Source organism: Lycium barbarum, chromosome 3 (assembly GCF_019175385.1).
Source record: "Lycium barbarum isolate Lr01 chromosome 3, ASM1917538v2, whole genome shotgun sequence".
In the NCBI taxonomy this organism is placed as follows: Eukaryota; Viridiplantae; Streptophyta; class Magnoliopsida; order Solanales; family Solanaceae; genus Lycium; species Lycium barbarum.
This window is the reverse complement of record NC_083339.1, coordinates 12904471-12924849: the sequence shown is the minus strand read 5'-3', so window position 1 is coordinate 12924849 and position 20379 is coordinate 12904471. Positions and strand designations below refer to the sequence as shown.

At 36.9% G+C, this 20379-nt stretch overlaps 1 protein-coding gene across 1 annotated transcript; it reads left to right on the top strand.

Moving 5' to 3' along the window:
• Nucleotides 1-8667: 8667 nt before the first annotated feature.
• Nucleotides 8668-10872, top strand: LOC132630417 (L-type lectin-domain containing receptor kinase IV.1-like). Its single transcript, XM_060345994.1, has one exon. The coding sequence runs from the start codon at nt 8744-8746 to the stop codon at nt 10736-10738; it is 1995 nt and encodes a 664-aa protein (XP_060201977.1). The 5' UTR covers nt 8668-8743; the 3' UTR covers nt 10739-10872.
• Nucleotides 10873-20379: the final 9507 nt, after the last annotated feature.

The following is a 20379-nucleotide window of genomic DNA, read 5'->3' as shown; positions in this document are numbered from 1 at the left end:
AATGAATTCCAGATGTGTTTCCAGACGAACTTCCAGGCCTTCCTCCAGAAAGAGAGATTGATTTCACCATTGATGTGTTGCCGGATACCAAGCCTATTGCCATTCCTCCTTATCGAATGGCCCCGGCAGAATTAAAGGAACTAAAGGCACAGTTGAAAGACTTGCTCGAGAAGGGATTCATTAGGCCCAGTTCATCACCGTGGGGAGCGCCGGTCTTGTTTGTGAGAAAGAAAGACGGTTCTCTGCGAATGTGCATCGATTATAGGCAATTGAACAGAGTGACGATAAAGAACAAATATCCTCTTCCAAGGATTGATGATTTATTCGATCAACTGCAAGGTGCCAAGTGGTTTTCTAAAATAGATTTGAGGTCGGGTTATCATCAAGTGAGAGTTAGAGAAGCGGATATTCCTAAAACAACCTTCAGAACGAGATATGGCCACTATGAATTCCGAGTGATGTCGTTCGGGTTGGAAAATGCTACGACCGTGTTCATGAGTTTGATGAATAATGTGTTCATGCCACTATTGGACTTATTTGTGATAGTATTTATTGATGATATTCTGGTGTACTCTCGCTCAGAATCAGAACATGCAGACCATTTACGTATCGTACTTGGTATTCTTCGAGCTCGGGAGTTATATGCAAAATTTTCAAAGTACGAGTTTTGGCTAAATTCTGTGACATTTCTGGGCCATGTTATTTCAGATGATGTCATTCGAGTCGACACTCATAAAATTGAAGCCATGAAGACTTGGCCAAGGCCCACGACGCCTACAGAAGTCCGTAGTTTTCTGGGTTTAGCAGGTTATTATCGAAGATTCGTAGAGGGCTTTTCGTTTATTTCAGCCCCATTAATGAAGCTAACCCAGAAGTCTGCAAAATTTCAGTGGAACGATGCTTATGAGCGTGGTTTCCAAGAGTTGAAAGACAGATTGACCTCAGCTCCAGTTCTAACACTCCCAGAAGGGTCAGATGGCTATGTTGTGTATTGTGACGCTTCCGTGTGGGATTAGGATGCGTCTTGATGCAGCATGGTAAAGTCATTGCATATGCTTCGAGACAATTACGGAAACATGAGAAGAATTATCCAACTCATGATCTCGAATTGGCTGCGGTTATTCATGCCTTAAAGATGTGGAGACATTATTTGTATGGCGTGCATGTTGATATCTATACAGATCACAAAAGTCTTCAGCACATTTTCAAGCAGAAGGAATCTGCGGCAGAGGCGGTGGTTAGAATTGTTAAAAGATTATGACATGAATATTTTGTACCACCTCGGAAAAGCGAACGTAGTAGCCGATGCGCTTAGCCGCCGATCAATGGGCAGTTTATGTGAAGTTCCCCCAGAAAAGGAGGAGATGGATCATGAGCTCCGCCAATTGGCTAATCTTGGGGTACGTGTAATTGATTCGGGTGATGCAGGGATTGTCATTAATGATCCCGCAGTTTCGTCCTTGGATATGGAAGTGAAAGAATGGCAATATGGAGATCCTCAATTGTGTCATTACAGAGACACGTCTCATGGAAAGGAAAAGTCTTCATTTGAAGTTTCTATGGATGGAATTCTTAGATACCGAGGCAGGTTATGTGTGCCAGATGTAGCAGAATTGCGCCGATGAATTCTAGAAGAAGCACATTGTTCTCGGTATTCTATTCACCCTGGTGCCACCAAAATGTATCATGATCTCAAGATGATGTATTGGTGGGATGGCATGAAGAGCGACATAGCCGAGTTTGTGGCGCAGTGTCCAAATTGCCAACCAGTAAAAGTTGAACATCAAAATCCAGGAGGCTTATTACAAGCAATAGAGATACCTACTTGGAAATGGGAAGTGATCAACATGGATTTATCGTGGGATTACCTCGTTCCCGTGGAAAATATGATTCTATATGGGTAATCGTGGACAGATTGACAAAAGCAGCCCATTTTCTTCCAGTCAGAACCACGTACTCAGCAGAAGACTATGCGAGGTTGTACCTTAAGGAAATTGTGCGACTCCATGGTATCCCATTATCTATTATTACAGATAGAGGAGCACAATTCACAGCCAAATTTTGGAAGTCCTTTCAAGAAGGTCTAGGCACTCAAGTGAAGCTTAGCACAGCGTTTCATCCACAAACCGATGGACAAGCCGAGCATACTATCCAGACTTTGGAAGATATGCTACGAGCATGTGTACTGGATTTTGGTGGTAGTTAGGATGATCATTTGCCGCTAAACGAATTTGCATATAACAACAGCTATCATTCCAGTATTCAAATGGCTCCATATGAAGCTTTGTATGGAAGGAAATGTAGATCTCCAATTGGATGGTTCGAAATAGGAGAAGCACGATTAGTGGGCCCTGAATTGATTCAGCAAGCGGTGGAAAAGGTTAAGGTGATCCGAGATCGATTGTTAACAGCCCAAAGTCGCCAAAAGTCTTATGCGGACAATCGCCGACGATACTTGGAATTTCAGGTCGATGATTGGGTATTTTTGAAAGTATCACCCATGAAAGGGGTGATGAGATTTGGAAAGAAGGGGAAGTTAAGTCCTAGATACATTGGACCTTATAGAATTATCCGCACGGTGGGTCATGTGGCCTATGAATTGGATTTGCCCTCGAAGCTTGAATCAGTCCATCCAGTCTTCCACGTTTCGATGCTCCGTAAGTGTATTGGAGATCCCACAAAGATTGTTCCGATAGATGATGTGCAAGTGACAGAAAGGCTAACCTATGAAGAGGTGCCTATTGCTATTTTAGACAGGCAAGTGCGAAGACTCCGAAATAAAGAGGTAGCTTCAGTCAAGGTCTTATGGCGAAACAACAATCGGGAAGAAATGACTTGGGAGGCAGAAGAGAAGATGAAGTCCAAGTACCCGCATTTATTCCAACCCCCAGAAGAGATTCAAGGTGAAATGCCAACGATATGAGGTATGTATGCTTATTTTTCATGCTTTTGGGTTGTGTGTGGCCATAGATATGTCGATGTTGTGATGTAGCCTTGTGAGGCGATGATATTATGGGTTGTTATGACAGGTTGGTAGTGCCCAATTACAGGGGAAACTCTGGCGAAATTTTCGTAGAATCCCGAGTGTATTAACATTCGAGGACGAATGTTCCAAAAGGGGGGAAGAATGCTACACCTCGGAAATTTCTCCGTGAACGTACAACGAGTAGACCAATGAAGTGTATGAGTGTGCGATGTTTTACTAAGTAGGGAATGACTATTTATGAATTTTGGAAATGAGAAAGTTACAGATTTGCACTTCGACCCAATTGGTCGTAAAATAGAATACGACCCTTAAAGTGGTTTACGGACCGTAAACTGCCATCGTCCTTCAACATTCCAAAAACTTCAACTTTCGGCCAAATGATGAAATGGTTAAATACGACTCAGAATATGGACCGTAAAGTGAAATACGGCCCGTAAACTGTGTCCGTAAATCACCACGTCTCAGCCTGAGTTTCTGGTTTTGATATGCTTAAATACGGTCGTGAAGGACGGACCGTAAACCAGAATACGGTCCGTAAACTGGGTTTACGACCACTGTGCACCCCGACTACTGTTCATAAAAATCAGATTTTGTGATTAATATAAGGGACCCTTTTCATTCATTTTCATTTCATTTCTCATCTACACAACTCAAGAGAACTCTAGATCATTCCAAACATTTCATACACAAGAATTTAAGGGAAATTAGTGATCAACTACATGAAATCCATGGAACCAAGGGTGTGAAGCTCATCAAAGTTCATCTACACCAAGAAATTGCAAAGGAAGTGAAATAGGATTTTTGGCATAAAAGAATGTTGTTGCTCAAGGCTTGTTCCAACACTACCCAAGGTAAGTTTTATGACTTTTTCATGATGATTGAAGTAATTATACGTTGAAACACTTGGATTATGGGAGAGTGTAGTAAATGGGTCACAAAATGTGAATAGTGTCATAGTTGGATGATAGTTGGATTGAATCATGAATGTTGATGTGTTGTGAGTATAAATATGTTATAAATGACGTTTAGACCATGAAATAAGTATTATGTATGAGAAGATGTGATGATGAGCCAAAACCAATAAATATGGAGAGATTGGAGAAAAATGGTGGAATGTGGTAGATATATATAAATGACGATTGTTGATACGATATTGTGAGTGTTGTTATGAATGCTTGGTAGTCGAAATGAAAAATGGGAAAAATAGTATAAACAAAGGAAGTGCTGCCCAATTTTCCCTAGAAATAGTGACGCGTTCTATGGTCGATTAACTAACGTTAGTGCGAACTCTCTCTTGAAGGTAGAGACGTGATATCGAAGAGGAACAAACAAGTGGTAGCTTAGTTAAACGTCAAAGGTATGTGAGGCTAGTCCTTTCTTTCTATGGCATGAATCCTATAGCATGACTATTTTTCTTATCCATGAATCTCTTAAATTCCGAAAGATGTGAGCCTATGTCCATAACTAGCTACACAAGGTAATGAGTAAAGTCTAGAATTTCTAATACATATGATATGATGATCCTATGATGCTATCTATTGCTTACACTCACCTTATATACTAATTCCTTCAAGGTGAGGCAGGATGTCAATGATTGCTCCATAATGAAGTCGGGGGATCACGACCTTACGTCACCCCGATAGAGTATAGTTGTTCTTGAGCCTTATGCATGTACTATGATAAGAATATTATGACGAGCATGCCATGATGAGTATATTATGATGATGATGATATAACACCGCGCCTAGTTGGCCGGGCAGTCACCGCTAAGGCGGGCAGCGATACGTATACACCATGGCCAGATGGCATGGGCAGACACCACTAGTGGACGGCATCAGATGATACCCCGGACGCGGGAGGCCTGGACGCAGGCTAATGTTATTGATTATCACACTGATCTGATATGGACGGGCAGCTTATACATTATGCATATATGATATGATGATGAGTATGAGTAAGACAGCATGCACTACTTCCTTTATATTTGTCAATCAGATCCAGGTGTTTCATATTGATATTCCCTTTATATCATTGTCTTATTTCATTGTTTATGCCTCTCATACTCAGTACAATGTTCGTACTGACGTCCGTTTTCTTTGGACGCTGTGTTCATGCCCACATGTAGACAGGGAGGAGAGCTCGATCTAGATCGGTAGTAGCTGTCAGCTGATTGAAAGAACTCCTTTATCCCGGAGGTGCTTGATTATTTTTTTGTGTATATAGTCATGTATATGTATTTTTGGGCATGACGGGGTCCTGTCCCGTCCTTATGTTTAGCACTCTAGTAGAGGCTCGTAGATACGCAGTGTGGATTAGATGGTCTCACGAGATGCTATTATGTGTATATATTATTTTGATAGCCGAAAGGAAAATGTATATAAAATATTTATGTTCCCATATAAAATATGATTTTCCTACAATTTAAGTATAAAGTTGATAAAAGAGCATTAAATGAGTAAGATGAGTAGTAGAACGAGTGGTGCTCGGTGGCTAGCCCCGTGTACCCGTCACGGCCCATAGCTGGGTCGTGACACATGTGACCTAATCTCATATGCCACATCTTAGCCTTATCATCATTTGATAACTGTGAGGCTGCAGAATTCGCAGTATCTAGAATGGTGCTGCCTATAAGTACATAAAGACCACCCTCCAGTTTGTCCTTTAACATGACCAGAGAACCCTTGGTCACCTTGCAGATTCCACCTTCACTTGCATGCTTATATCCGAGCTTATCAAGAGTACCAAGAGAGATTAGATTCTCTTTCATATCAGGAACATGTCGAACATTAGATAATGTTCTTATGATGCCGTCATGACACCTTATACGGGCTGAACCAATGCCTACTATTTCACATACTACATTGCTACCCATAAGTACAGGCTCACCGGTCTGCTCGTAGCTAGTAAACCAATCTGTTCTGAAGCACATATGCAAGGTAAGAGTTGAATCTAAAATCCACTTGTGTGTCTAAATATCATATGTTGAAGGTACATAATCTTCTCTAGATATCTGAGCTACCTGAATCGTAGATGCACTGGCTGTTGTTTTATTAATCTTTTTATTAGGGAAATCCCTCTCAAAGTGATCCTTTTGATGACAACCCCAACATTCAGCATCCTTCCTACTCACCCTTTTCCTAAACTTTGACCTATTTACAGGTTTTCCTCTCTCTCTCTCTTTGGCTCGAGCGACCTCTAACCGTCAAACCCTCACTATGGTCCTCTTTCTCACCATTGTTGATAAGGTTTCTTAATTCATTCGAATTCAATGCATGTCTTACCATCTGTAACGTGACCACCTCCTTGTTGTACATCATTTAATCAACTATGTCTTTGTACGCCGGTGATAATGTAAACAGTAGAGTGCACGCTAGTTCTTTATCTCCCACTTTAATGTCAACATGAGTAAGATCCATAGCCAATTTATTAAAAGTATCAAGATGATCCTTTAAAGTTGTACATGTCTTTATCTTGAAGGTGTGTAAATGTTGCCTTAACAACATTGTAGTTGTTACTGATTTCTTCTGGTAGAGATCTTCAAGTTTCTTCCACAAACTCGCAGCTATTTTCTCGGTACTGACTTCACATAACACGTTGTCTGATAAGGATAATTGAATTGCGCTAAATGCATCTATCTCAATCTTCTGCTTTTCGGCCTCTTTCGTATTTTGGGGATACGAGTCCTCCAAAAAATAGACTGATCCTTCTCTCCGTAACAATGCCATGATCTTGATCTTCCAGATGTTGAAGTTATTACTTCGCCCATCAAAATTTGCTACCTCAAACTTCATAGATGCCATAGTCTGCTCCTCTCCTAGATCTCACGACCTGTAGGCTCTTGGTACCAATTGTTAGCGCGGAAATGATAAAAACATAGTGATTAACGTGGTTCGGATTAATATGATCCTAGTCCATGGAGAATGGCCAACACTTTTATTAATATCAAGGGAGAAAGTAAGTTACATGATTAAATACTCTTAGGTTCTATGTTTGTCTTACTTAATAAATCCTAGCTAGCATATATTTATACTACTAGGTCTAATCCTTTCCTAGAGAGGATCTAAATCCCAATAATACTCGAAAACCCACAAAGAAAAAGGTGTTCTTTTATTTCTTTCCGCTTTTGAGTAGGAATTGACTTGAATATCTTCTAAACTTCACAGTATATAAGATGGTGATATCATAGAAGTTTTTTTTTAAAGAAAGTGTATTTTTTGAATAAATGAACATGATCCTCTATGATGTCATGTCAGTATATTATATATACCATATGGGTTTCATAGAGGGTTGATGAGTGTTTTTGAAGAAATGAAATAAGTCATATGTGATACCATTATGGTATATAAGATATAGGGTGATACATGTTGGTATCATAATTTTGGGGACATTTATGAAAGTAAGAATGTATGAACGGATAATTATTTTATTTTCAGGGGCATCGACGTTCTTTCCTCTTACTTTTTTTTTCTGTGTCCCCTTTGCCTTTTCCCAATCGTTTTATAGAGTTTACTTGGTGTGACCGTAATTATTTTTCTTAAAAATATTATAGTTTTGACTGGTAGGTCAAAAATATTTTTTGGAAAAAAAATATTTAAATTAATAATAATATTAACAAATATGAGAGTGTTTTGATGAATGTATTAATTGCTAAAAATTGATACAGTGTTTAAGTGTTAGGTGTAGCAAGTAAAAAATGAAGTTGAATATTAAGATAGAGGTAAGAAAAATGCCGGTCATAAATGAGCGATGTCATTTCCCCCCTTTGATATTATGCGATGTGAACCACGACTTCCTCATTTAAAAAAATAAAATAAAAAATCGTGCAAAATTAGTTCCATCATAGCAAACACGTCCACATATTGCTATGTCCTTTCTCATTGACTTTGACTTACTATGTACTGCCAAAATGATAATTATAGTCTGACAAAAAGTCCAGGGCCATACAGTGTAAATGAAAAATTATACATGGCCTCAAAGTTTGAATAATCGTTTGCGGCTGTTTCTAAGGAGCTTAAAGTTAAATTTTAAATAGAGCTTCTAATTTTTTTAAAAGGGAAGATTATCATACATATTTTTATTTAAAGTTCTAGATTTTTTAGATGCGAAGTCATGAATTGCTGTTTTATTATTGATTTATTCAATCGATTTTTTTTCAATTGATACAATAGTTAATCCATTCAATCTCTCTTGAGATATTATTGATCTTAGATAAAATTTTATTAATATTATTTTTGAAATTTCTTTCGGTTGAGGTAAAAATTTATATATAAAATACATCATTAAGAAAAAATTAGGGCCCTAAGTGATTACTTTATTGGCCTTATAATCGAGTCGTCCCTGTACTCGTTCTTCATTACTTGTCATTTATCACATCACTAAGACTTTAAACTCGTTCTTCATTACTTGTCATTTATCACATCACTAATTTAGGACCACATAGAGAAAGAAAAAATATATACTCCATCTGTTTCAATTTATATGAATCTATTTGACTGGATAATATATTTAAGAAAGAATGAAGACTTTTGAAATTTGTGGTTCAAAATAAGTCTTGAATATTTATGGGACTGTAAATCATTTTATAAAGTAAATTTATTCCTAAATTAGAAAAGAAATCATTCATTTTAACACAGACTAAAAAGGAAATACGTTCGCATTAAGGCAATATGAATTGGCTTAAAGGGTGTTCATTATTTCAATCATCACATCTACTTATAACCTTCTGAGTTATGATGAATTGTTGAAAGCGTTTTTGCCATGTTTTTCAAGATTCTTGCCTTGATTGTGCCGACCATATTCTGTCTTGCAAAGTCTGAAGACCTTGGATTCATTTACAATGGCTTCAATAGAGCAAATTTGAGTCTTGATGGCATAGCACAATTGATATCAAATGGCCTATTACAGTTAACAAATACTTCTAGGCTGCAAAAAGGCCATGCTTTTTATCCCACACCAATCAATTTCAAGAACTTACCAAATGATTCAAATTTCTCTTTTTCTACCACTTTTGTCTTAGCTATTGTGCCTTCAGTTTTGCCTGGTCATGGTATGGCTTTTGTAATTGCACCTGTTGGAGGGCTAGCAGAAGCACTTCCAAGCCCATTTCTAGGCCTTTTCAATGATAACACTACTGGCAAAGACACTAACCACGTTTTTGCAGTGGAGTTTGATACACTTCAGAACAGAGAATTCAATGATATTGATGGTAACCATGTTGGAATTGATATCAACGGATTAAAATCCGTTGAATCCAAGCCAGCAGGTTATTATGCCGAGAATAATAGTGTCAAATTCAGCAACATGACTCTTGCCAGTGGGCAGCCAATGCAGGCTTGGGTGGACTATGATGGTGTGGCTAAGCAAATTAATGTCACACTGGCTCCAGTAAATGTGGCAAAACCAAATTCACCTCTTTTGTCATCATTCTATGATCTGTCACCAATCTTGAATGAAACCATGTATATCGGCTTCTCTGGATCCACTGGCTCAGTTGTTTCAACACAATATGTTCTTGGATGGAGCTTTAAAATGAATGGATTAGCCCAAGGACTTGATCTTGCTAGGCTTCCTAAGCTTCCTCAAGTTGGACCGAAGAAACAATCTAAACTTTTGTTGATTGCTTTGCCAATGACATCAGCAGTTGTAGTAGTAATAGTCTTCTCTGTGTTAATTTACTATGTAGGAAGGAAGAGGAAGTTTGCGGAATTGCTTGAAGATTGGGAGCTTGAATATGGCCCTCATCGGTTCAAGTTCAAAGATCTTTACATTGCCACCAAAGGATTTTCCAACAAAGAGTTGTTAGGTTGTGGGGGTTTTGGAAGAGTCTATAGAGGAGTATTACCAACTTCTGCAATTGAGATAGCAGTCAAGAGGGTCTCTCATGAATCAAAACAAGGATTGAGGGAATTTGTAGCAGAAATTGTTAGTATTGGTCGGTTACGCCACAGGAATTTAGTACCACTTTTGGGCTATTGCAGGCGCAAAGGCGAGTTGCTTTTGGTTTACGAATGCATGCCTAATGGAAGTCTTGACAAGTTCCTATATGACAAACCAAGATGTGCCCTCAATTGGAACCAAAGATTTCGAGTCATCAAAGGCGTAGCGTCAGCATTAGTCTATCTACACGAAGAATGGGAACAAGTGGTAATTCACAGAGATGTTAAGGCTAGTAATGTGTTGTTAGACAGTGAATTGAATGCTAAGTTAGGGGATTTTGGCCTAGCAAGATTGTATGATCACGGGAATGATCCGCTCACTACACATGTAGTTGGAACGGTAGGTTACCTTGCCCCTGAGCAAACAAGAACTGGCAAAGCCACAACCTCAAGTGATGTATATGCTTTTGGTGCATTTTTGCTTGAGGTGGCTTGTGGGAGAAGGCCAATAGATCCACGAGCATCGGACGAGGACATCGTGTTGGTCGATTATATATTTTCATGTTGGAGTAGAGGTGATATTCTTGAAGCTATAGATCAAAATTTGGGAAATGAATATGTTAGAGAGGAAGTTGAGTTGGTGCTAAAACTTGGACTAGTTTGCTCTCAGGCAGAACCAACTGCTAGGCCAAGTATGAGGCAAGTGTTGATGTACTTGGAAGATGCTTTGCCTTTGCCAGAGTTATCACTGATACAAACTTCAAACACTTGCTTAAGCTTTGCAGGCTTTGATCATTTGGCGATGTCACATCCATCTTTTTCTGACAAGCCATGGTCTTCTTCTGTTTCAGACTCCATTCTCTCCGGTGGTCGATGACTTTGCGAATATTAAATATTTTTATCCATTCCTAGTAAAAGAAAAAGAAGCTTGTTATATTAGCTATGTTCAACTAAGGTTGTAGACTTATTTCATTCTGCCATCTTGGAATAATAACTTTCACTTCTTTGATCCGTTAAGCTTATGCACCAGTTATGTTTCTTGAATAGTATAAAAGATTCCACTAACTAATTACTAGTATAAAATGGGAAAAACTAAGAAACTATTAACTAGGATTTATTCAAAAATATTATTGCAGTAAAATAAAGTTACTGCAGTCTAAAAGTATAATCATATCATGTTCAGTACCGTGAATTTTTTTTCAATTTTCCCATGTTGACGAGTAGGAATTACAAGTTCAACAAGTGCTATTCCAACGCTGACTGTCTTCTCTCCTCCGTACCCCAACAACCCACCCCTACCCTTGACTCCCTTCTCTCCCGTGGTTAATTACTTGGCGAATATTTAATAGTTTCCGCTTATTGTAGTAAAAATTAAAGTAAATACTTGTTACATTAGCTATATATGTTCAACTTAAGGTTGTAGACTTGGTTATTCAGTCATCTTGGAAACTTCACTTCTTTGATTCCTTAAGCTTATGCACCAGTTTTGTTTGTTGAAGAGGAAAGAAAACTGAGAATAGGAAAGTCCAGTGTTCTCTTTATGAAAATTAGATTTTCCTTATTCACTACTTTGAAAATTACAACAAAAGAAGTTTCTGATATTCTTTCGAAATATTCAAGTTCCCATTTGTAAAATTTTCCAGGACTTTTTAGCTTAAAGTGGGCAGAAATTGTCAAAAAGTTTCCAAATTGATTGGCATGCAGAAAACTATTATGCCCATTTTAATATGGTTCTCTTTGTTGTCCAATTTATTATATGTTAGCTTCCGCATACCCCTATTTTAATCCAACAAACTTTACTAGTGGACCCCTCCCCCAACTGATAAAATAAAAAGAAAAACGAGAAAGTCCAATTTAGAAAGTCTTCCATGCTTTGTGACTACTTGTCAAGTAGGAAGTCTTCGATGACATGTAAGTTGTGTGAAGTGCTTCTAGAAATGAAGTCTTCGATGACTTGCTCAGCTTGTAACTGTATGTGCTGGAAAGTTAATTAAATTTATTCTGCCAAATTATTATTATTGCTAGTTTTCAAATCCCATACTATATACAATCATTTTATAAATATTACAATAAGAGTCTGTCTTGTCTTCAAGAAAATATAGCCTCTTCTTTCAACATGTATATCAAGAAATTATTGTCAAATAAAAGTAGGTATTCGTATAATTTTACAATAATTAGATCAAACTATATCTTTCTAAGAATGACTAGTAGATTATTATCAATTTTTGGGTTTACACTTGCAAAGAAATAATAGGTAACTGCAATAGAGATACTTAAATTTTTTAAATTTATATATGTAAATGATTGTTGCCCGTATATGTGCCATTTATCTGACTCAAAATATGAGTCTTTTCATCTACAAATTATGAGGAAGACTATTAGTTAATCTGTACAAACAATAACCGTAACACTTAACAATGCTAGGTTGAAAAGATTATTTGACTGAAGGAAAATTTAAGAAATGGTAGGAAAAATCTATCGAATAAGCCTCACAACAACAGATTTACAATTTATCAATAGTACCTACCTGCCGCCAAATAGGAGGAACAAAACCTAAAAGAACACTCCTTTTTTTGGCAGAAATAAGGGATAATATTTGACACAAAGAAGGTATTCTAGAAGTGAAGTGAAATGAAATGTCTATATTATGCATTTTATAAAGAATACACAGATTATGAAAAGATTGTGAAACAATGACTTTAGTACTCCCTCCGTTCACTTTTATTTGTCCACTTTGGACTTTTCACGCTGTTTAAGAAATAATAAATGAAGTGCATAATTTACTAATATACCCATATTAATTGATGCATATTTTTATTGGATTTCAAAAATGATTTGAAGTGGGTAATTAATACTATGGGTAAAACAGGAAAAAAATAAATTATCTTATCTTATATACTAAAAGTGACAAGTAAAAGTAAAAATCTATTTTCGAATACTGGACAAGTAAAAGTGAACAGAGGGAGTAGCTAGTTGAAGCTCAAAGGAGCAATCCGACCAAAACGCAGAATTCAATTAATTGGAATTGGGTGTAATTACACAGTTTGGCCTGTTTGTTTGACCAGGTAATTACACTGTGTAGTCACGAGTATAAATACTCCAAAGACCACTACACACCCAAAAAGAAAAACACTCTTTTGATTTTTCCCACCTCACTACAATATCACTCACACTGTATTTTTCTTCACAGACTATTTTCTTACACAGTCTATGGTATACCTCACTTTGCTCTCACTCAGATGTATTGTCTGAGATTTTGGTGTGTCAACAAATGATAGAAAGCTTCCCTATTTATAGGGATGAAATGAACCTATTGATGTCATTAGTGACTCAAGCAAGCACTTGACAATTTGCCAAATACAAAGAATATGTTTTTTTCCTCAAAGCAAGGGAGATGTTTTCTTCCTTAAAATAAGGGAGATGTTTTCTTCCTCAATTTATGGGGCTGGACCCCACAAATCTCCCCCTCCAGACCCATTCAACTGAAGGAGGCATCTCCGTCTTCTCAGATAGAGTTAATGCCGACAAGTTCTTTGCATAACTCGAACTTGTTTCTGGGAATCACCTTGGTTAACATATCTGCAGGATTTTCACTCGTGTGAATCTTCTTGACCTGAAATGATTCGTTCTCCACTTGTTCACGAATCCAATGATATCTGACATCAATGTGTTTTGTTCTCGCATGGTATATGGAGTTCTTGCTCAAGTCTATTGCACTCTGACTGTCACAATAGACAACATACTCCATTTGCTGCAATCCAAGTTCTTGAAGGAATCTCTTGAGCCATATCATCTCTTTGCCAGCTTCAGTAGCCGCAATATACTCCGCTTCAGTTGTAGCAGTGCAACACACTTCTGCAACTTCGACTGCCATGATATAGCTCCCCCTGAAAAAGTAAACAAATATCCAATAGTGGATTTTCTGTTATCAAGGTCACCTGTCATATCAGAATCTGTATAGCCCTTCAAAATTGGATTTGATCCTCCAAAACACAAGCATCCATCTGAGCTTCCTCTTAGATACCTGAGTATCCACTTCACAGCTTCCCAATGCTCTTTCCCTGGATTTTCGAGAAATCTGCTAACAAAACCGACTGCATGAGCAATATCTGGTCGAGTGCATACCATTGCATACATCACACTTCCGACGGCAGAGGAATAAGGAATCTTGGGCATTCTCTCTTTTTCCTCTGTTGTTGTAGGACACATCTTTTTGCTCAATTTCAGATGACCAGGAAGAGGTGTGCTAACCCACTTAGCACTCTTCATATTGAAGCGCTCTAGTACACGTGCTATGTACCTTTCTTGTGACAAATAAAGCTTCCTTTCATCTCTTGAACGAGTAATTCTCATGCCCAAAATCTGCTTAGCATGACCCAAGTCTTTCATTGCAAAAGACTTACTCAACTGTTTCTTCAACTCGTCAATCTTGGAAGCATTCTTACCTACAATCAACATATCATCCACATATAGCAGGAGGATGATAAAGTCATCATCAGAAAATCTTTGTACAAACACACAGTGATCTGAAGAAGTCTTCTTGTAGCCTTGCTCCCCCATAATAGACTCAAACTTCTTGTACCACTGTTTGGGAGCTTGCTTCAATCCATATAGACTCTTCTTAAGTTTGCATACAAGATTTTCTTTACCTTTTGCCTTGAAGCCCTCAGGTTGTTCCATATAAATCTCCTCTTCTAAGTCACCGTGAAGAAAAGCAGAATTCACATCCATCTGCTCAATCTCCAAATCAAGACTAGCAGTCAAACCAAGAACTGTCCGAATGGAGGACATTTTCACGACAGGAGAAAATATTTCGTCAAAGTCAATACCTTTCCTTTGACGAAATTCCTTAACAACCAATTTAGCTTTGTATCTGGGCTTCAAGCTGTGTTCTTCGGCTTTAACTTTGAACACCCACTTGTTCTTCAAAGCTCTCATGCCCTTAGGCAATTTCACCAACTCAAAAGTATGGTTCTCATGCAGAGATTTCATCTCATCTTGCATGGCTTCAATCCATTGATCCTTGTGCTCATCTTCCATGGCCTCCTTATAACATTCAGGTTCTCCCCCATCAGTGAGTAATACATACTCATTAGGTGAATAACGGGAAGAAGGAACATGCTGTCTAGTAGACCTTCTAAGTGGAATATCTGACTTATCCACGGCTCCATTAGTAGGAGCATCTACCTCATCAATAGCAGCATCGTTATCATCATCAACATGCTGATCTGGAACATGATTTTTGGCATCACCATCGTCATCGAGCCCACCAACGTCATCAACATTTGTATGAGGAACTCGATCAAGATTAACTAAACCTTCAGAACTTGAAGATTTTATCTTCTCCGCTTTGTTAATATCTTCAATGGTTTGATCCTCCATGAAGATAACATCACGGCTTCTCACGACCTTCTTCTCAATTGGATCATATAGCCTGTAACCAAACTCATCAAGGCCATAACCAATGAAGATGCACTGCCTTGTCTTGGCAGTTAATTTTGACCTCTCATCTTTAGGCACATGTACAAAAGCTTTGCAACCAAACACTTTCAAGTGGTCATAGGAAACATTCTTGCCATACCAAACTCTGTTTGGAACATCACTTTGCAAAGCAACCGCAGGGGATAGATTAATAACATGTGCGGCGGTCAATAAAGCCTCACCCGAAAAGGAATTCGGCAACTTTGCTTCAGAAAGCAAACATCTGACTCTTTCCATCAAGGTCCTGTTCATCCTCTCTGCTAAACCATTAAGCTGAGGAGTCTTAGGAGGAGTCTTCTGGTGTCTGATACCCTGTTGCTTGCAGTATTCGTCAAACGGTCCACAATATTCACCACCGTTATCGGTACGAATACACTTCAGCTTCTTTCCAGTTTCTCTTTCAACTGAGGCCTGAAACTACTTAAAGACACCCAACACTTGGTCTTTAGTCTTTAAGACGTAGACCCAAAGTTTCCTTGAGCAATCATCAATAAAGGTAGCAAAGTAAAGTGCACCACCCAGAGTCCTTGTCTTCATTGGACCACATAAATCTGAATGCACCAACTCAAGCAACTCTGTCTTTCTTGAAGGAAGATGAGACTTGAAAGAAACTCTATTTTGTTTTCCAGCCAAGCAGTGCTCACACTTTTCTAATTTAGCACTTTCGAAATTTGACAATAATTTCTTTTTGGCCAGAACATTTAGTCCTTTCTCGCTAATGTGGCTAAGCCTCTTATGCCATAATGTTGAAGAGCTATTGCTCTCAACTGCATTCACCATATCAACACAGGTAGAGGCCGTAGTCCAGTATAGACCATGACGCTTTTCGCCACGAGCCACAATCATGGAACCTTTAGTAAGCTTCCACTTTCCAGCACCATTGGTACTGACATATCCCTCATCATCCAAAACACCAACAGAGATCAAGTGCAAACGAACATTGGGTGCATGCTTTACATTGTTTAAAACTAGTTTAGTTCCAATACTAGTTTTCAAACAAATCGTTCCAACACCAGCCACCCTAGATACAGTCTCATTACCCATACTCAAAGTTCCAAAGTCACCCGGAGTATAGGATGAGAAAAATTCCTTCCTTGATGTCACATGAGATGTGGCACCACTGTCCATAACCCAACTTGACTCATCACAAGCAATATTTATCAGATCCGCATCAAGGACAGTAACAAGATCTTCTGTAGTGACAGTGGCAACACGATTGCCATCTTCTTTCTTTTCCTCCTTATCTCTATTCTCCTTTTTCAAAATCCGACAGAACTTCTTTGTGTGCCCTTTTTTCCCTCAATAATAGCACTCAATATCTTTAAGTCTGCTTCTAGATTTACTTCTATGATGTTCTCTATTTTGAGAACCACGATTCTTGCCTCTCCCCCTAGTGTCAGTCACCAAGACATCTGATGAGGAGGAACCTTGAGATTTTCTTCTCATCTCTTCATTTAAAAGACTGCTCTTGGCAAGATCCATAGAGATTACACCATCCGGAGCAGAATTTGATAATGAAGTTCTAATAATTTCCCAAGAATCTGGTAGGGAACCAAGTAGAAACAAGCCTTGAATTTCTTCATCAAAATTAATGCCCATAGCAGATAACTGGTTCATGATCCCCTGAAAAATATTCAGATGATCTGTCATTGCGGAACCATCGTGGTATTTTAAACCCAGCATTTGTTTTATCAAAAACATCTTGTTGTTACTAGTTTTCCGAGCATACAAACTTTCAAGATGCTCCCATAGGGTCCGAGCATGTGTCTCCCCAGAAATATGGTTCAACACATTATCGTCAACCCACTGTCTAATAAAGCCGCAAACCTGCCGATGCAACAAATTCTACTCTCAATCTGATTTATTATCAGGCTTTTTAGTGGCAAAGACAGGTTGATGAAAATTCTTGACATAGAACAAATCTTCCATTTTGCCCTTCCAAATGGCATAATTTATGCCACTCAAAGTAATCATTCTACTAGTGTTGGCTTCCATCGTTTATCACAAATACAAATACTATTTATTAGGAGACCAAAGTAATTCTTTTCTGATGTGGAAGTTCAAACTGTGCTGCAACCACAGAGCATACTCAGACAGAACCTTGGCTCTGATACCACTTGTTGGGAATAAAATAGACCCGCAAAAATAATATTCCCGGTATTAGTGATAAACGCGGAACACTAAGTTATGGTTAAATCAGCAAGAATAAAATGCAGCAATAATGACACCAAGATTTTACGTGGAAACCCTTCTGAATAAGGGAAAAATCACGGCCAAGAGGAGCAGCTGATATCACTATAGTAAGGAATTTTACACTGTGTAGTCACGAGTATAAATACTCCAAAGACCACTACACACCCAAAAAGAAAAACACTCTTTTGATTTTTCCCACCTCACTACAATATCACTCACACTCTATTTTCTTACACAGTCTATGGTATACCTCACTTTGCTCTCACTCAGATGTATTGTCTGAGATTTTGGTGTGTCAACAAATGATAGAAAGTTTCCCTATTTATAGGGATGAAATGAACCTATTGATGTCATTAGTGACTCAAGCAAGCACTTGACAATTTGCCAAATACAAAGAATATGTTTTCTTCCTCAAAGTAAGGGAGATGTTTTCTTCCTTAAAAAAAGGGAGATGTTTTCTTCCTCAATTTATGGGGCTGGACCCCACAGAGGGGGGGGGGGGGGGGGGGGGCTGAGAATTGAGTGTAATTTCACCCTATAATTACAGGGTTACTTTTTAGTCTATTTCTTTTTAATTTTATTTTAATTTCTTTTCCTTTTTAATTTATTTTTTATTTCTATTATTTAATTTCTTTTTTATTTTATTTTAATTTCTTTTCTTTTCTAATTTATTTTTTATTTCTATTATTTAATTTCTTTTTTATTTTTACTTTTTCATTATTTGTATTTTTAAAATATATTTTTCTTTTTATAGAATTTATATTTCATTTCCTTTCTTCTCATTCCCAACCTTCTTCTTGTGGTTTCATGTAATTGCTCATATTTTTTTTTTAGTTTTTGTTTTATTCATTAACCGTGTTAATATTCTAATTTTTTAAACTACATCTCTTAATATTAGAAAGAATGAGTCATTAACAAATTTGGCATATAATAAGTGACCTTATTAAAGTAGAATTTCGTTGTGAATGAGGTTATAGACTTATATTTTCCCTTTCTTTTGAATTATAGGAATATTTACTTATGTTACATTGAGACTTACTTATGTAACGTTGCAATTTGACATAAGAGTATTATGTTAAAAAAAAATCTTTTGAATTTTGAATTAGGTTATATTTTCAATTTTAATAATATTTGCTTTAGAACTATTGGCTTGTTATTTTCACATTGCATGTTGTTTATTTTTCACTTACAATTGATAGAATTATTGTCAAACATTTGGACAGTGTTATGGCATTATATTTATAAATATTCTTTTTTTGTCAAACATCCAATCCCGTGATGTTCTCACAAAAAAGGTATGCTTTTAAGTTTTATAATCAATTAAAATTAAAATATTATTAATTTTGAAATTATATATCAATTATTTTTTACAATATTAGTTACAAATATATGATTATTAATTAACATATATTTTCAATAAATAATGTATTATTAAATAACTAATTTAATATCATTTATAAAGGCACATATTTTTTAAATATTAATTTTAAATTTTTTATAATTAAATTTTATTTTTAAATTAAACTAACTGTGTAATTACACTTGTGCAACCAAACAGCACGCTTGTAATTACATTGTAATTACATTATGACAAACAAACAGATCGTAGTAATTACAATGTTGTGTAATTACTAGGTTGTGTAATTACCAGGGTAGTAATTACACCAATTCCAATTACCAGGTGGCTTTCCAAACAGGCTCTTACAGAAAATGATAATAGACCTTTAATTAGGATTTGATTTAATGCAGTCAAAAAATCAGTATTGCTCCTGAACGTGTATTTAACTTTTATGTAATTGAAATATTAATACTTAATATTTAATGAATTTGATTAGATATTTTATTATATTTTGATTTACAATAGGGGTAGAGTTGTAATTTAACTTTGAAGGTAGGAACTTTCAACTTTTAGTATATTATGATGATCATGATTATGATTCTTTAATCAAGAAAATTGGTATAGCCTCAGCCAATGTTAGCTATGTTTAAGCTAAAATCTTACGGGACATAAATAATACTCCATCGTCACAATTTATGTGATATAGTTTGACGAAGCACGGAGTTTAAGATAGAAATGAAGATTTTTGAGACTTGTGGTCTAAAGCAAGTCAAATATATTTGTGTGGCTGTAAATCATTTCATTAAGGGTAAAAAAAAAATTAAGTTAAATAATTGTTAGATATAATTTTTTTTTTTTTTGAAACAGATTAAAAAAAAAAAAAAAAAAAAAGGTTATCACGTAAAATGGGATAAGAGGGAGTTGATGAGGACTTATTAAGTTGTGTGGCAGCAATTGAGCTATCAATTAAGTGGGCCACAACTGTAGATAAGTTGCTAGAAACACGTTATTCTATCGACCAGTTCAAACTAACTAAGTGATAATTACGTCCTGGAATGCTTTAAAAGTACGAGTTCAACTGAGTCTAACAACTTTAGCTGAAATCCTACATATTCAACATAAATTTATTAAACATGTATAATTATTATGTTTTGAATCCAATAATTCAAATGATCAATGGATATACTGACATCCCGAATCCATAATTATCAATCTTCAATCTGGCCCCTCACGATAGGTAAAAAGAATGAGTTAATTGTCAAAAACATCCTTAAACAATTACCTTTTTGCGGCTTTCATAACTTATCTATTCATTGTTCCATTTACCTACCTAAGCTATCACTTTTTTGGTATTACTAAAACATACCTCGATGCTGAGTTGGCCTCCACGCGCCTGTTGTAACACATTGATGCTGAGTTGGCCTTCACGCACCTATTGTCGGTTGATTTTAAATACTTAGCCAACTCAGCATTATTACGCCCTATTTTGAACGGGTCCAAGATAG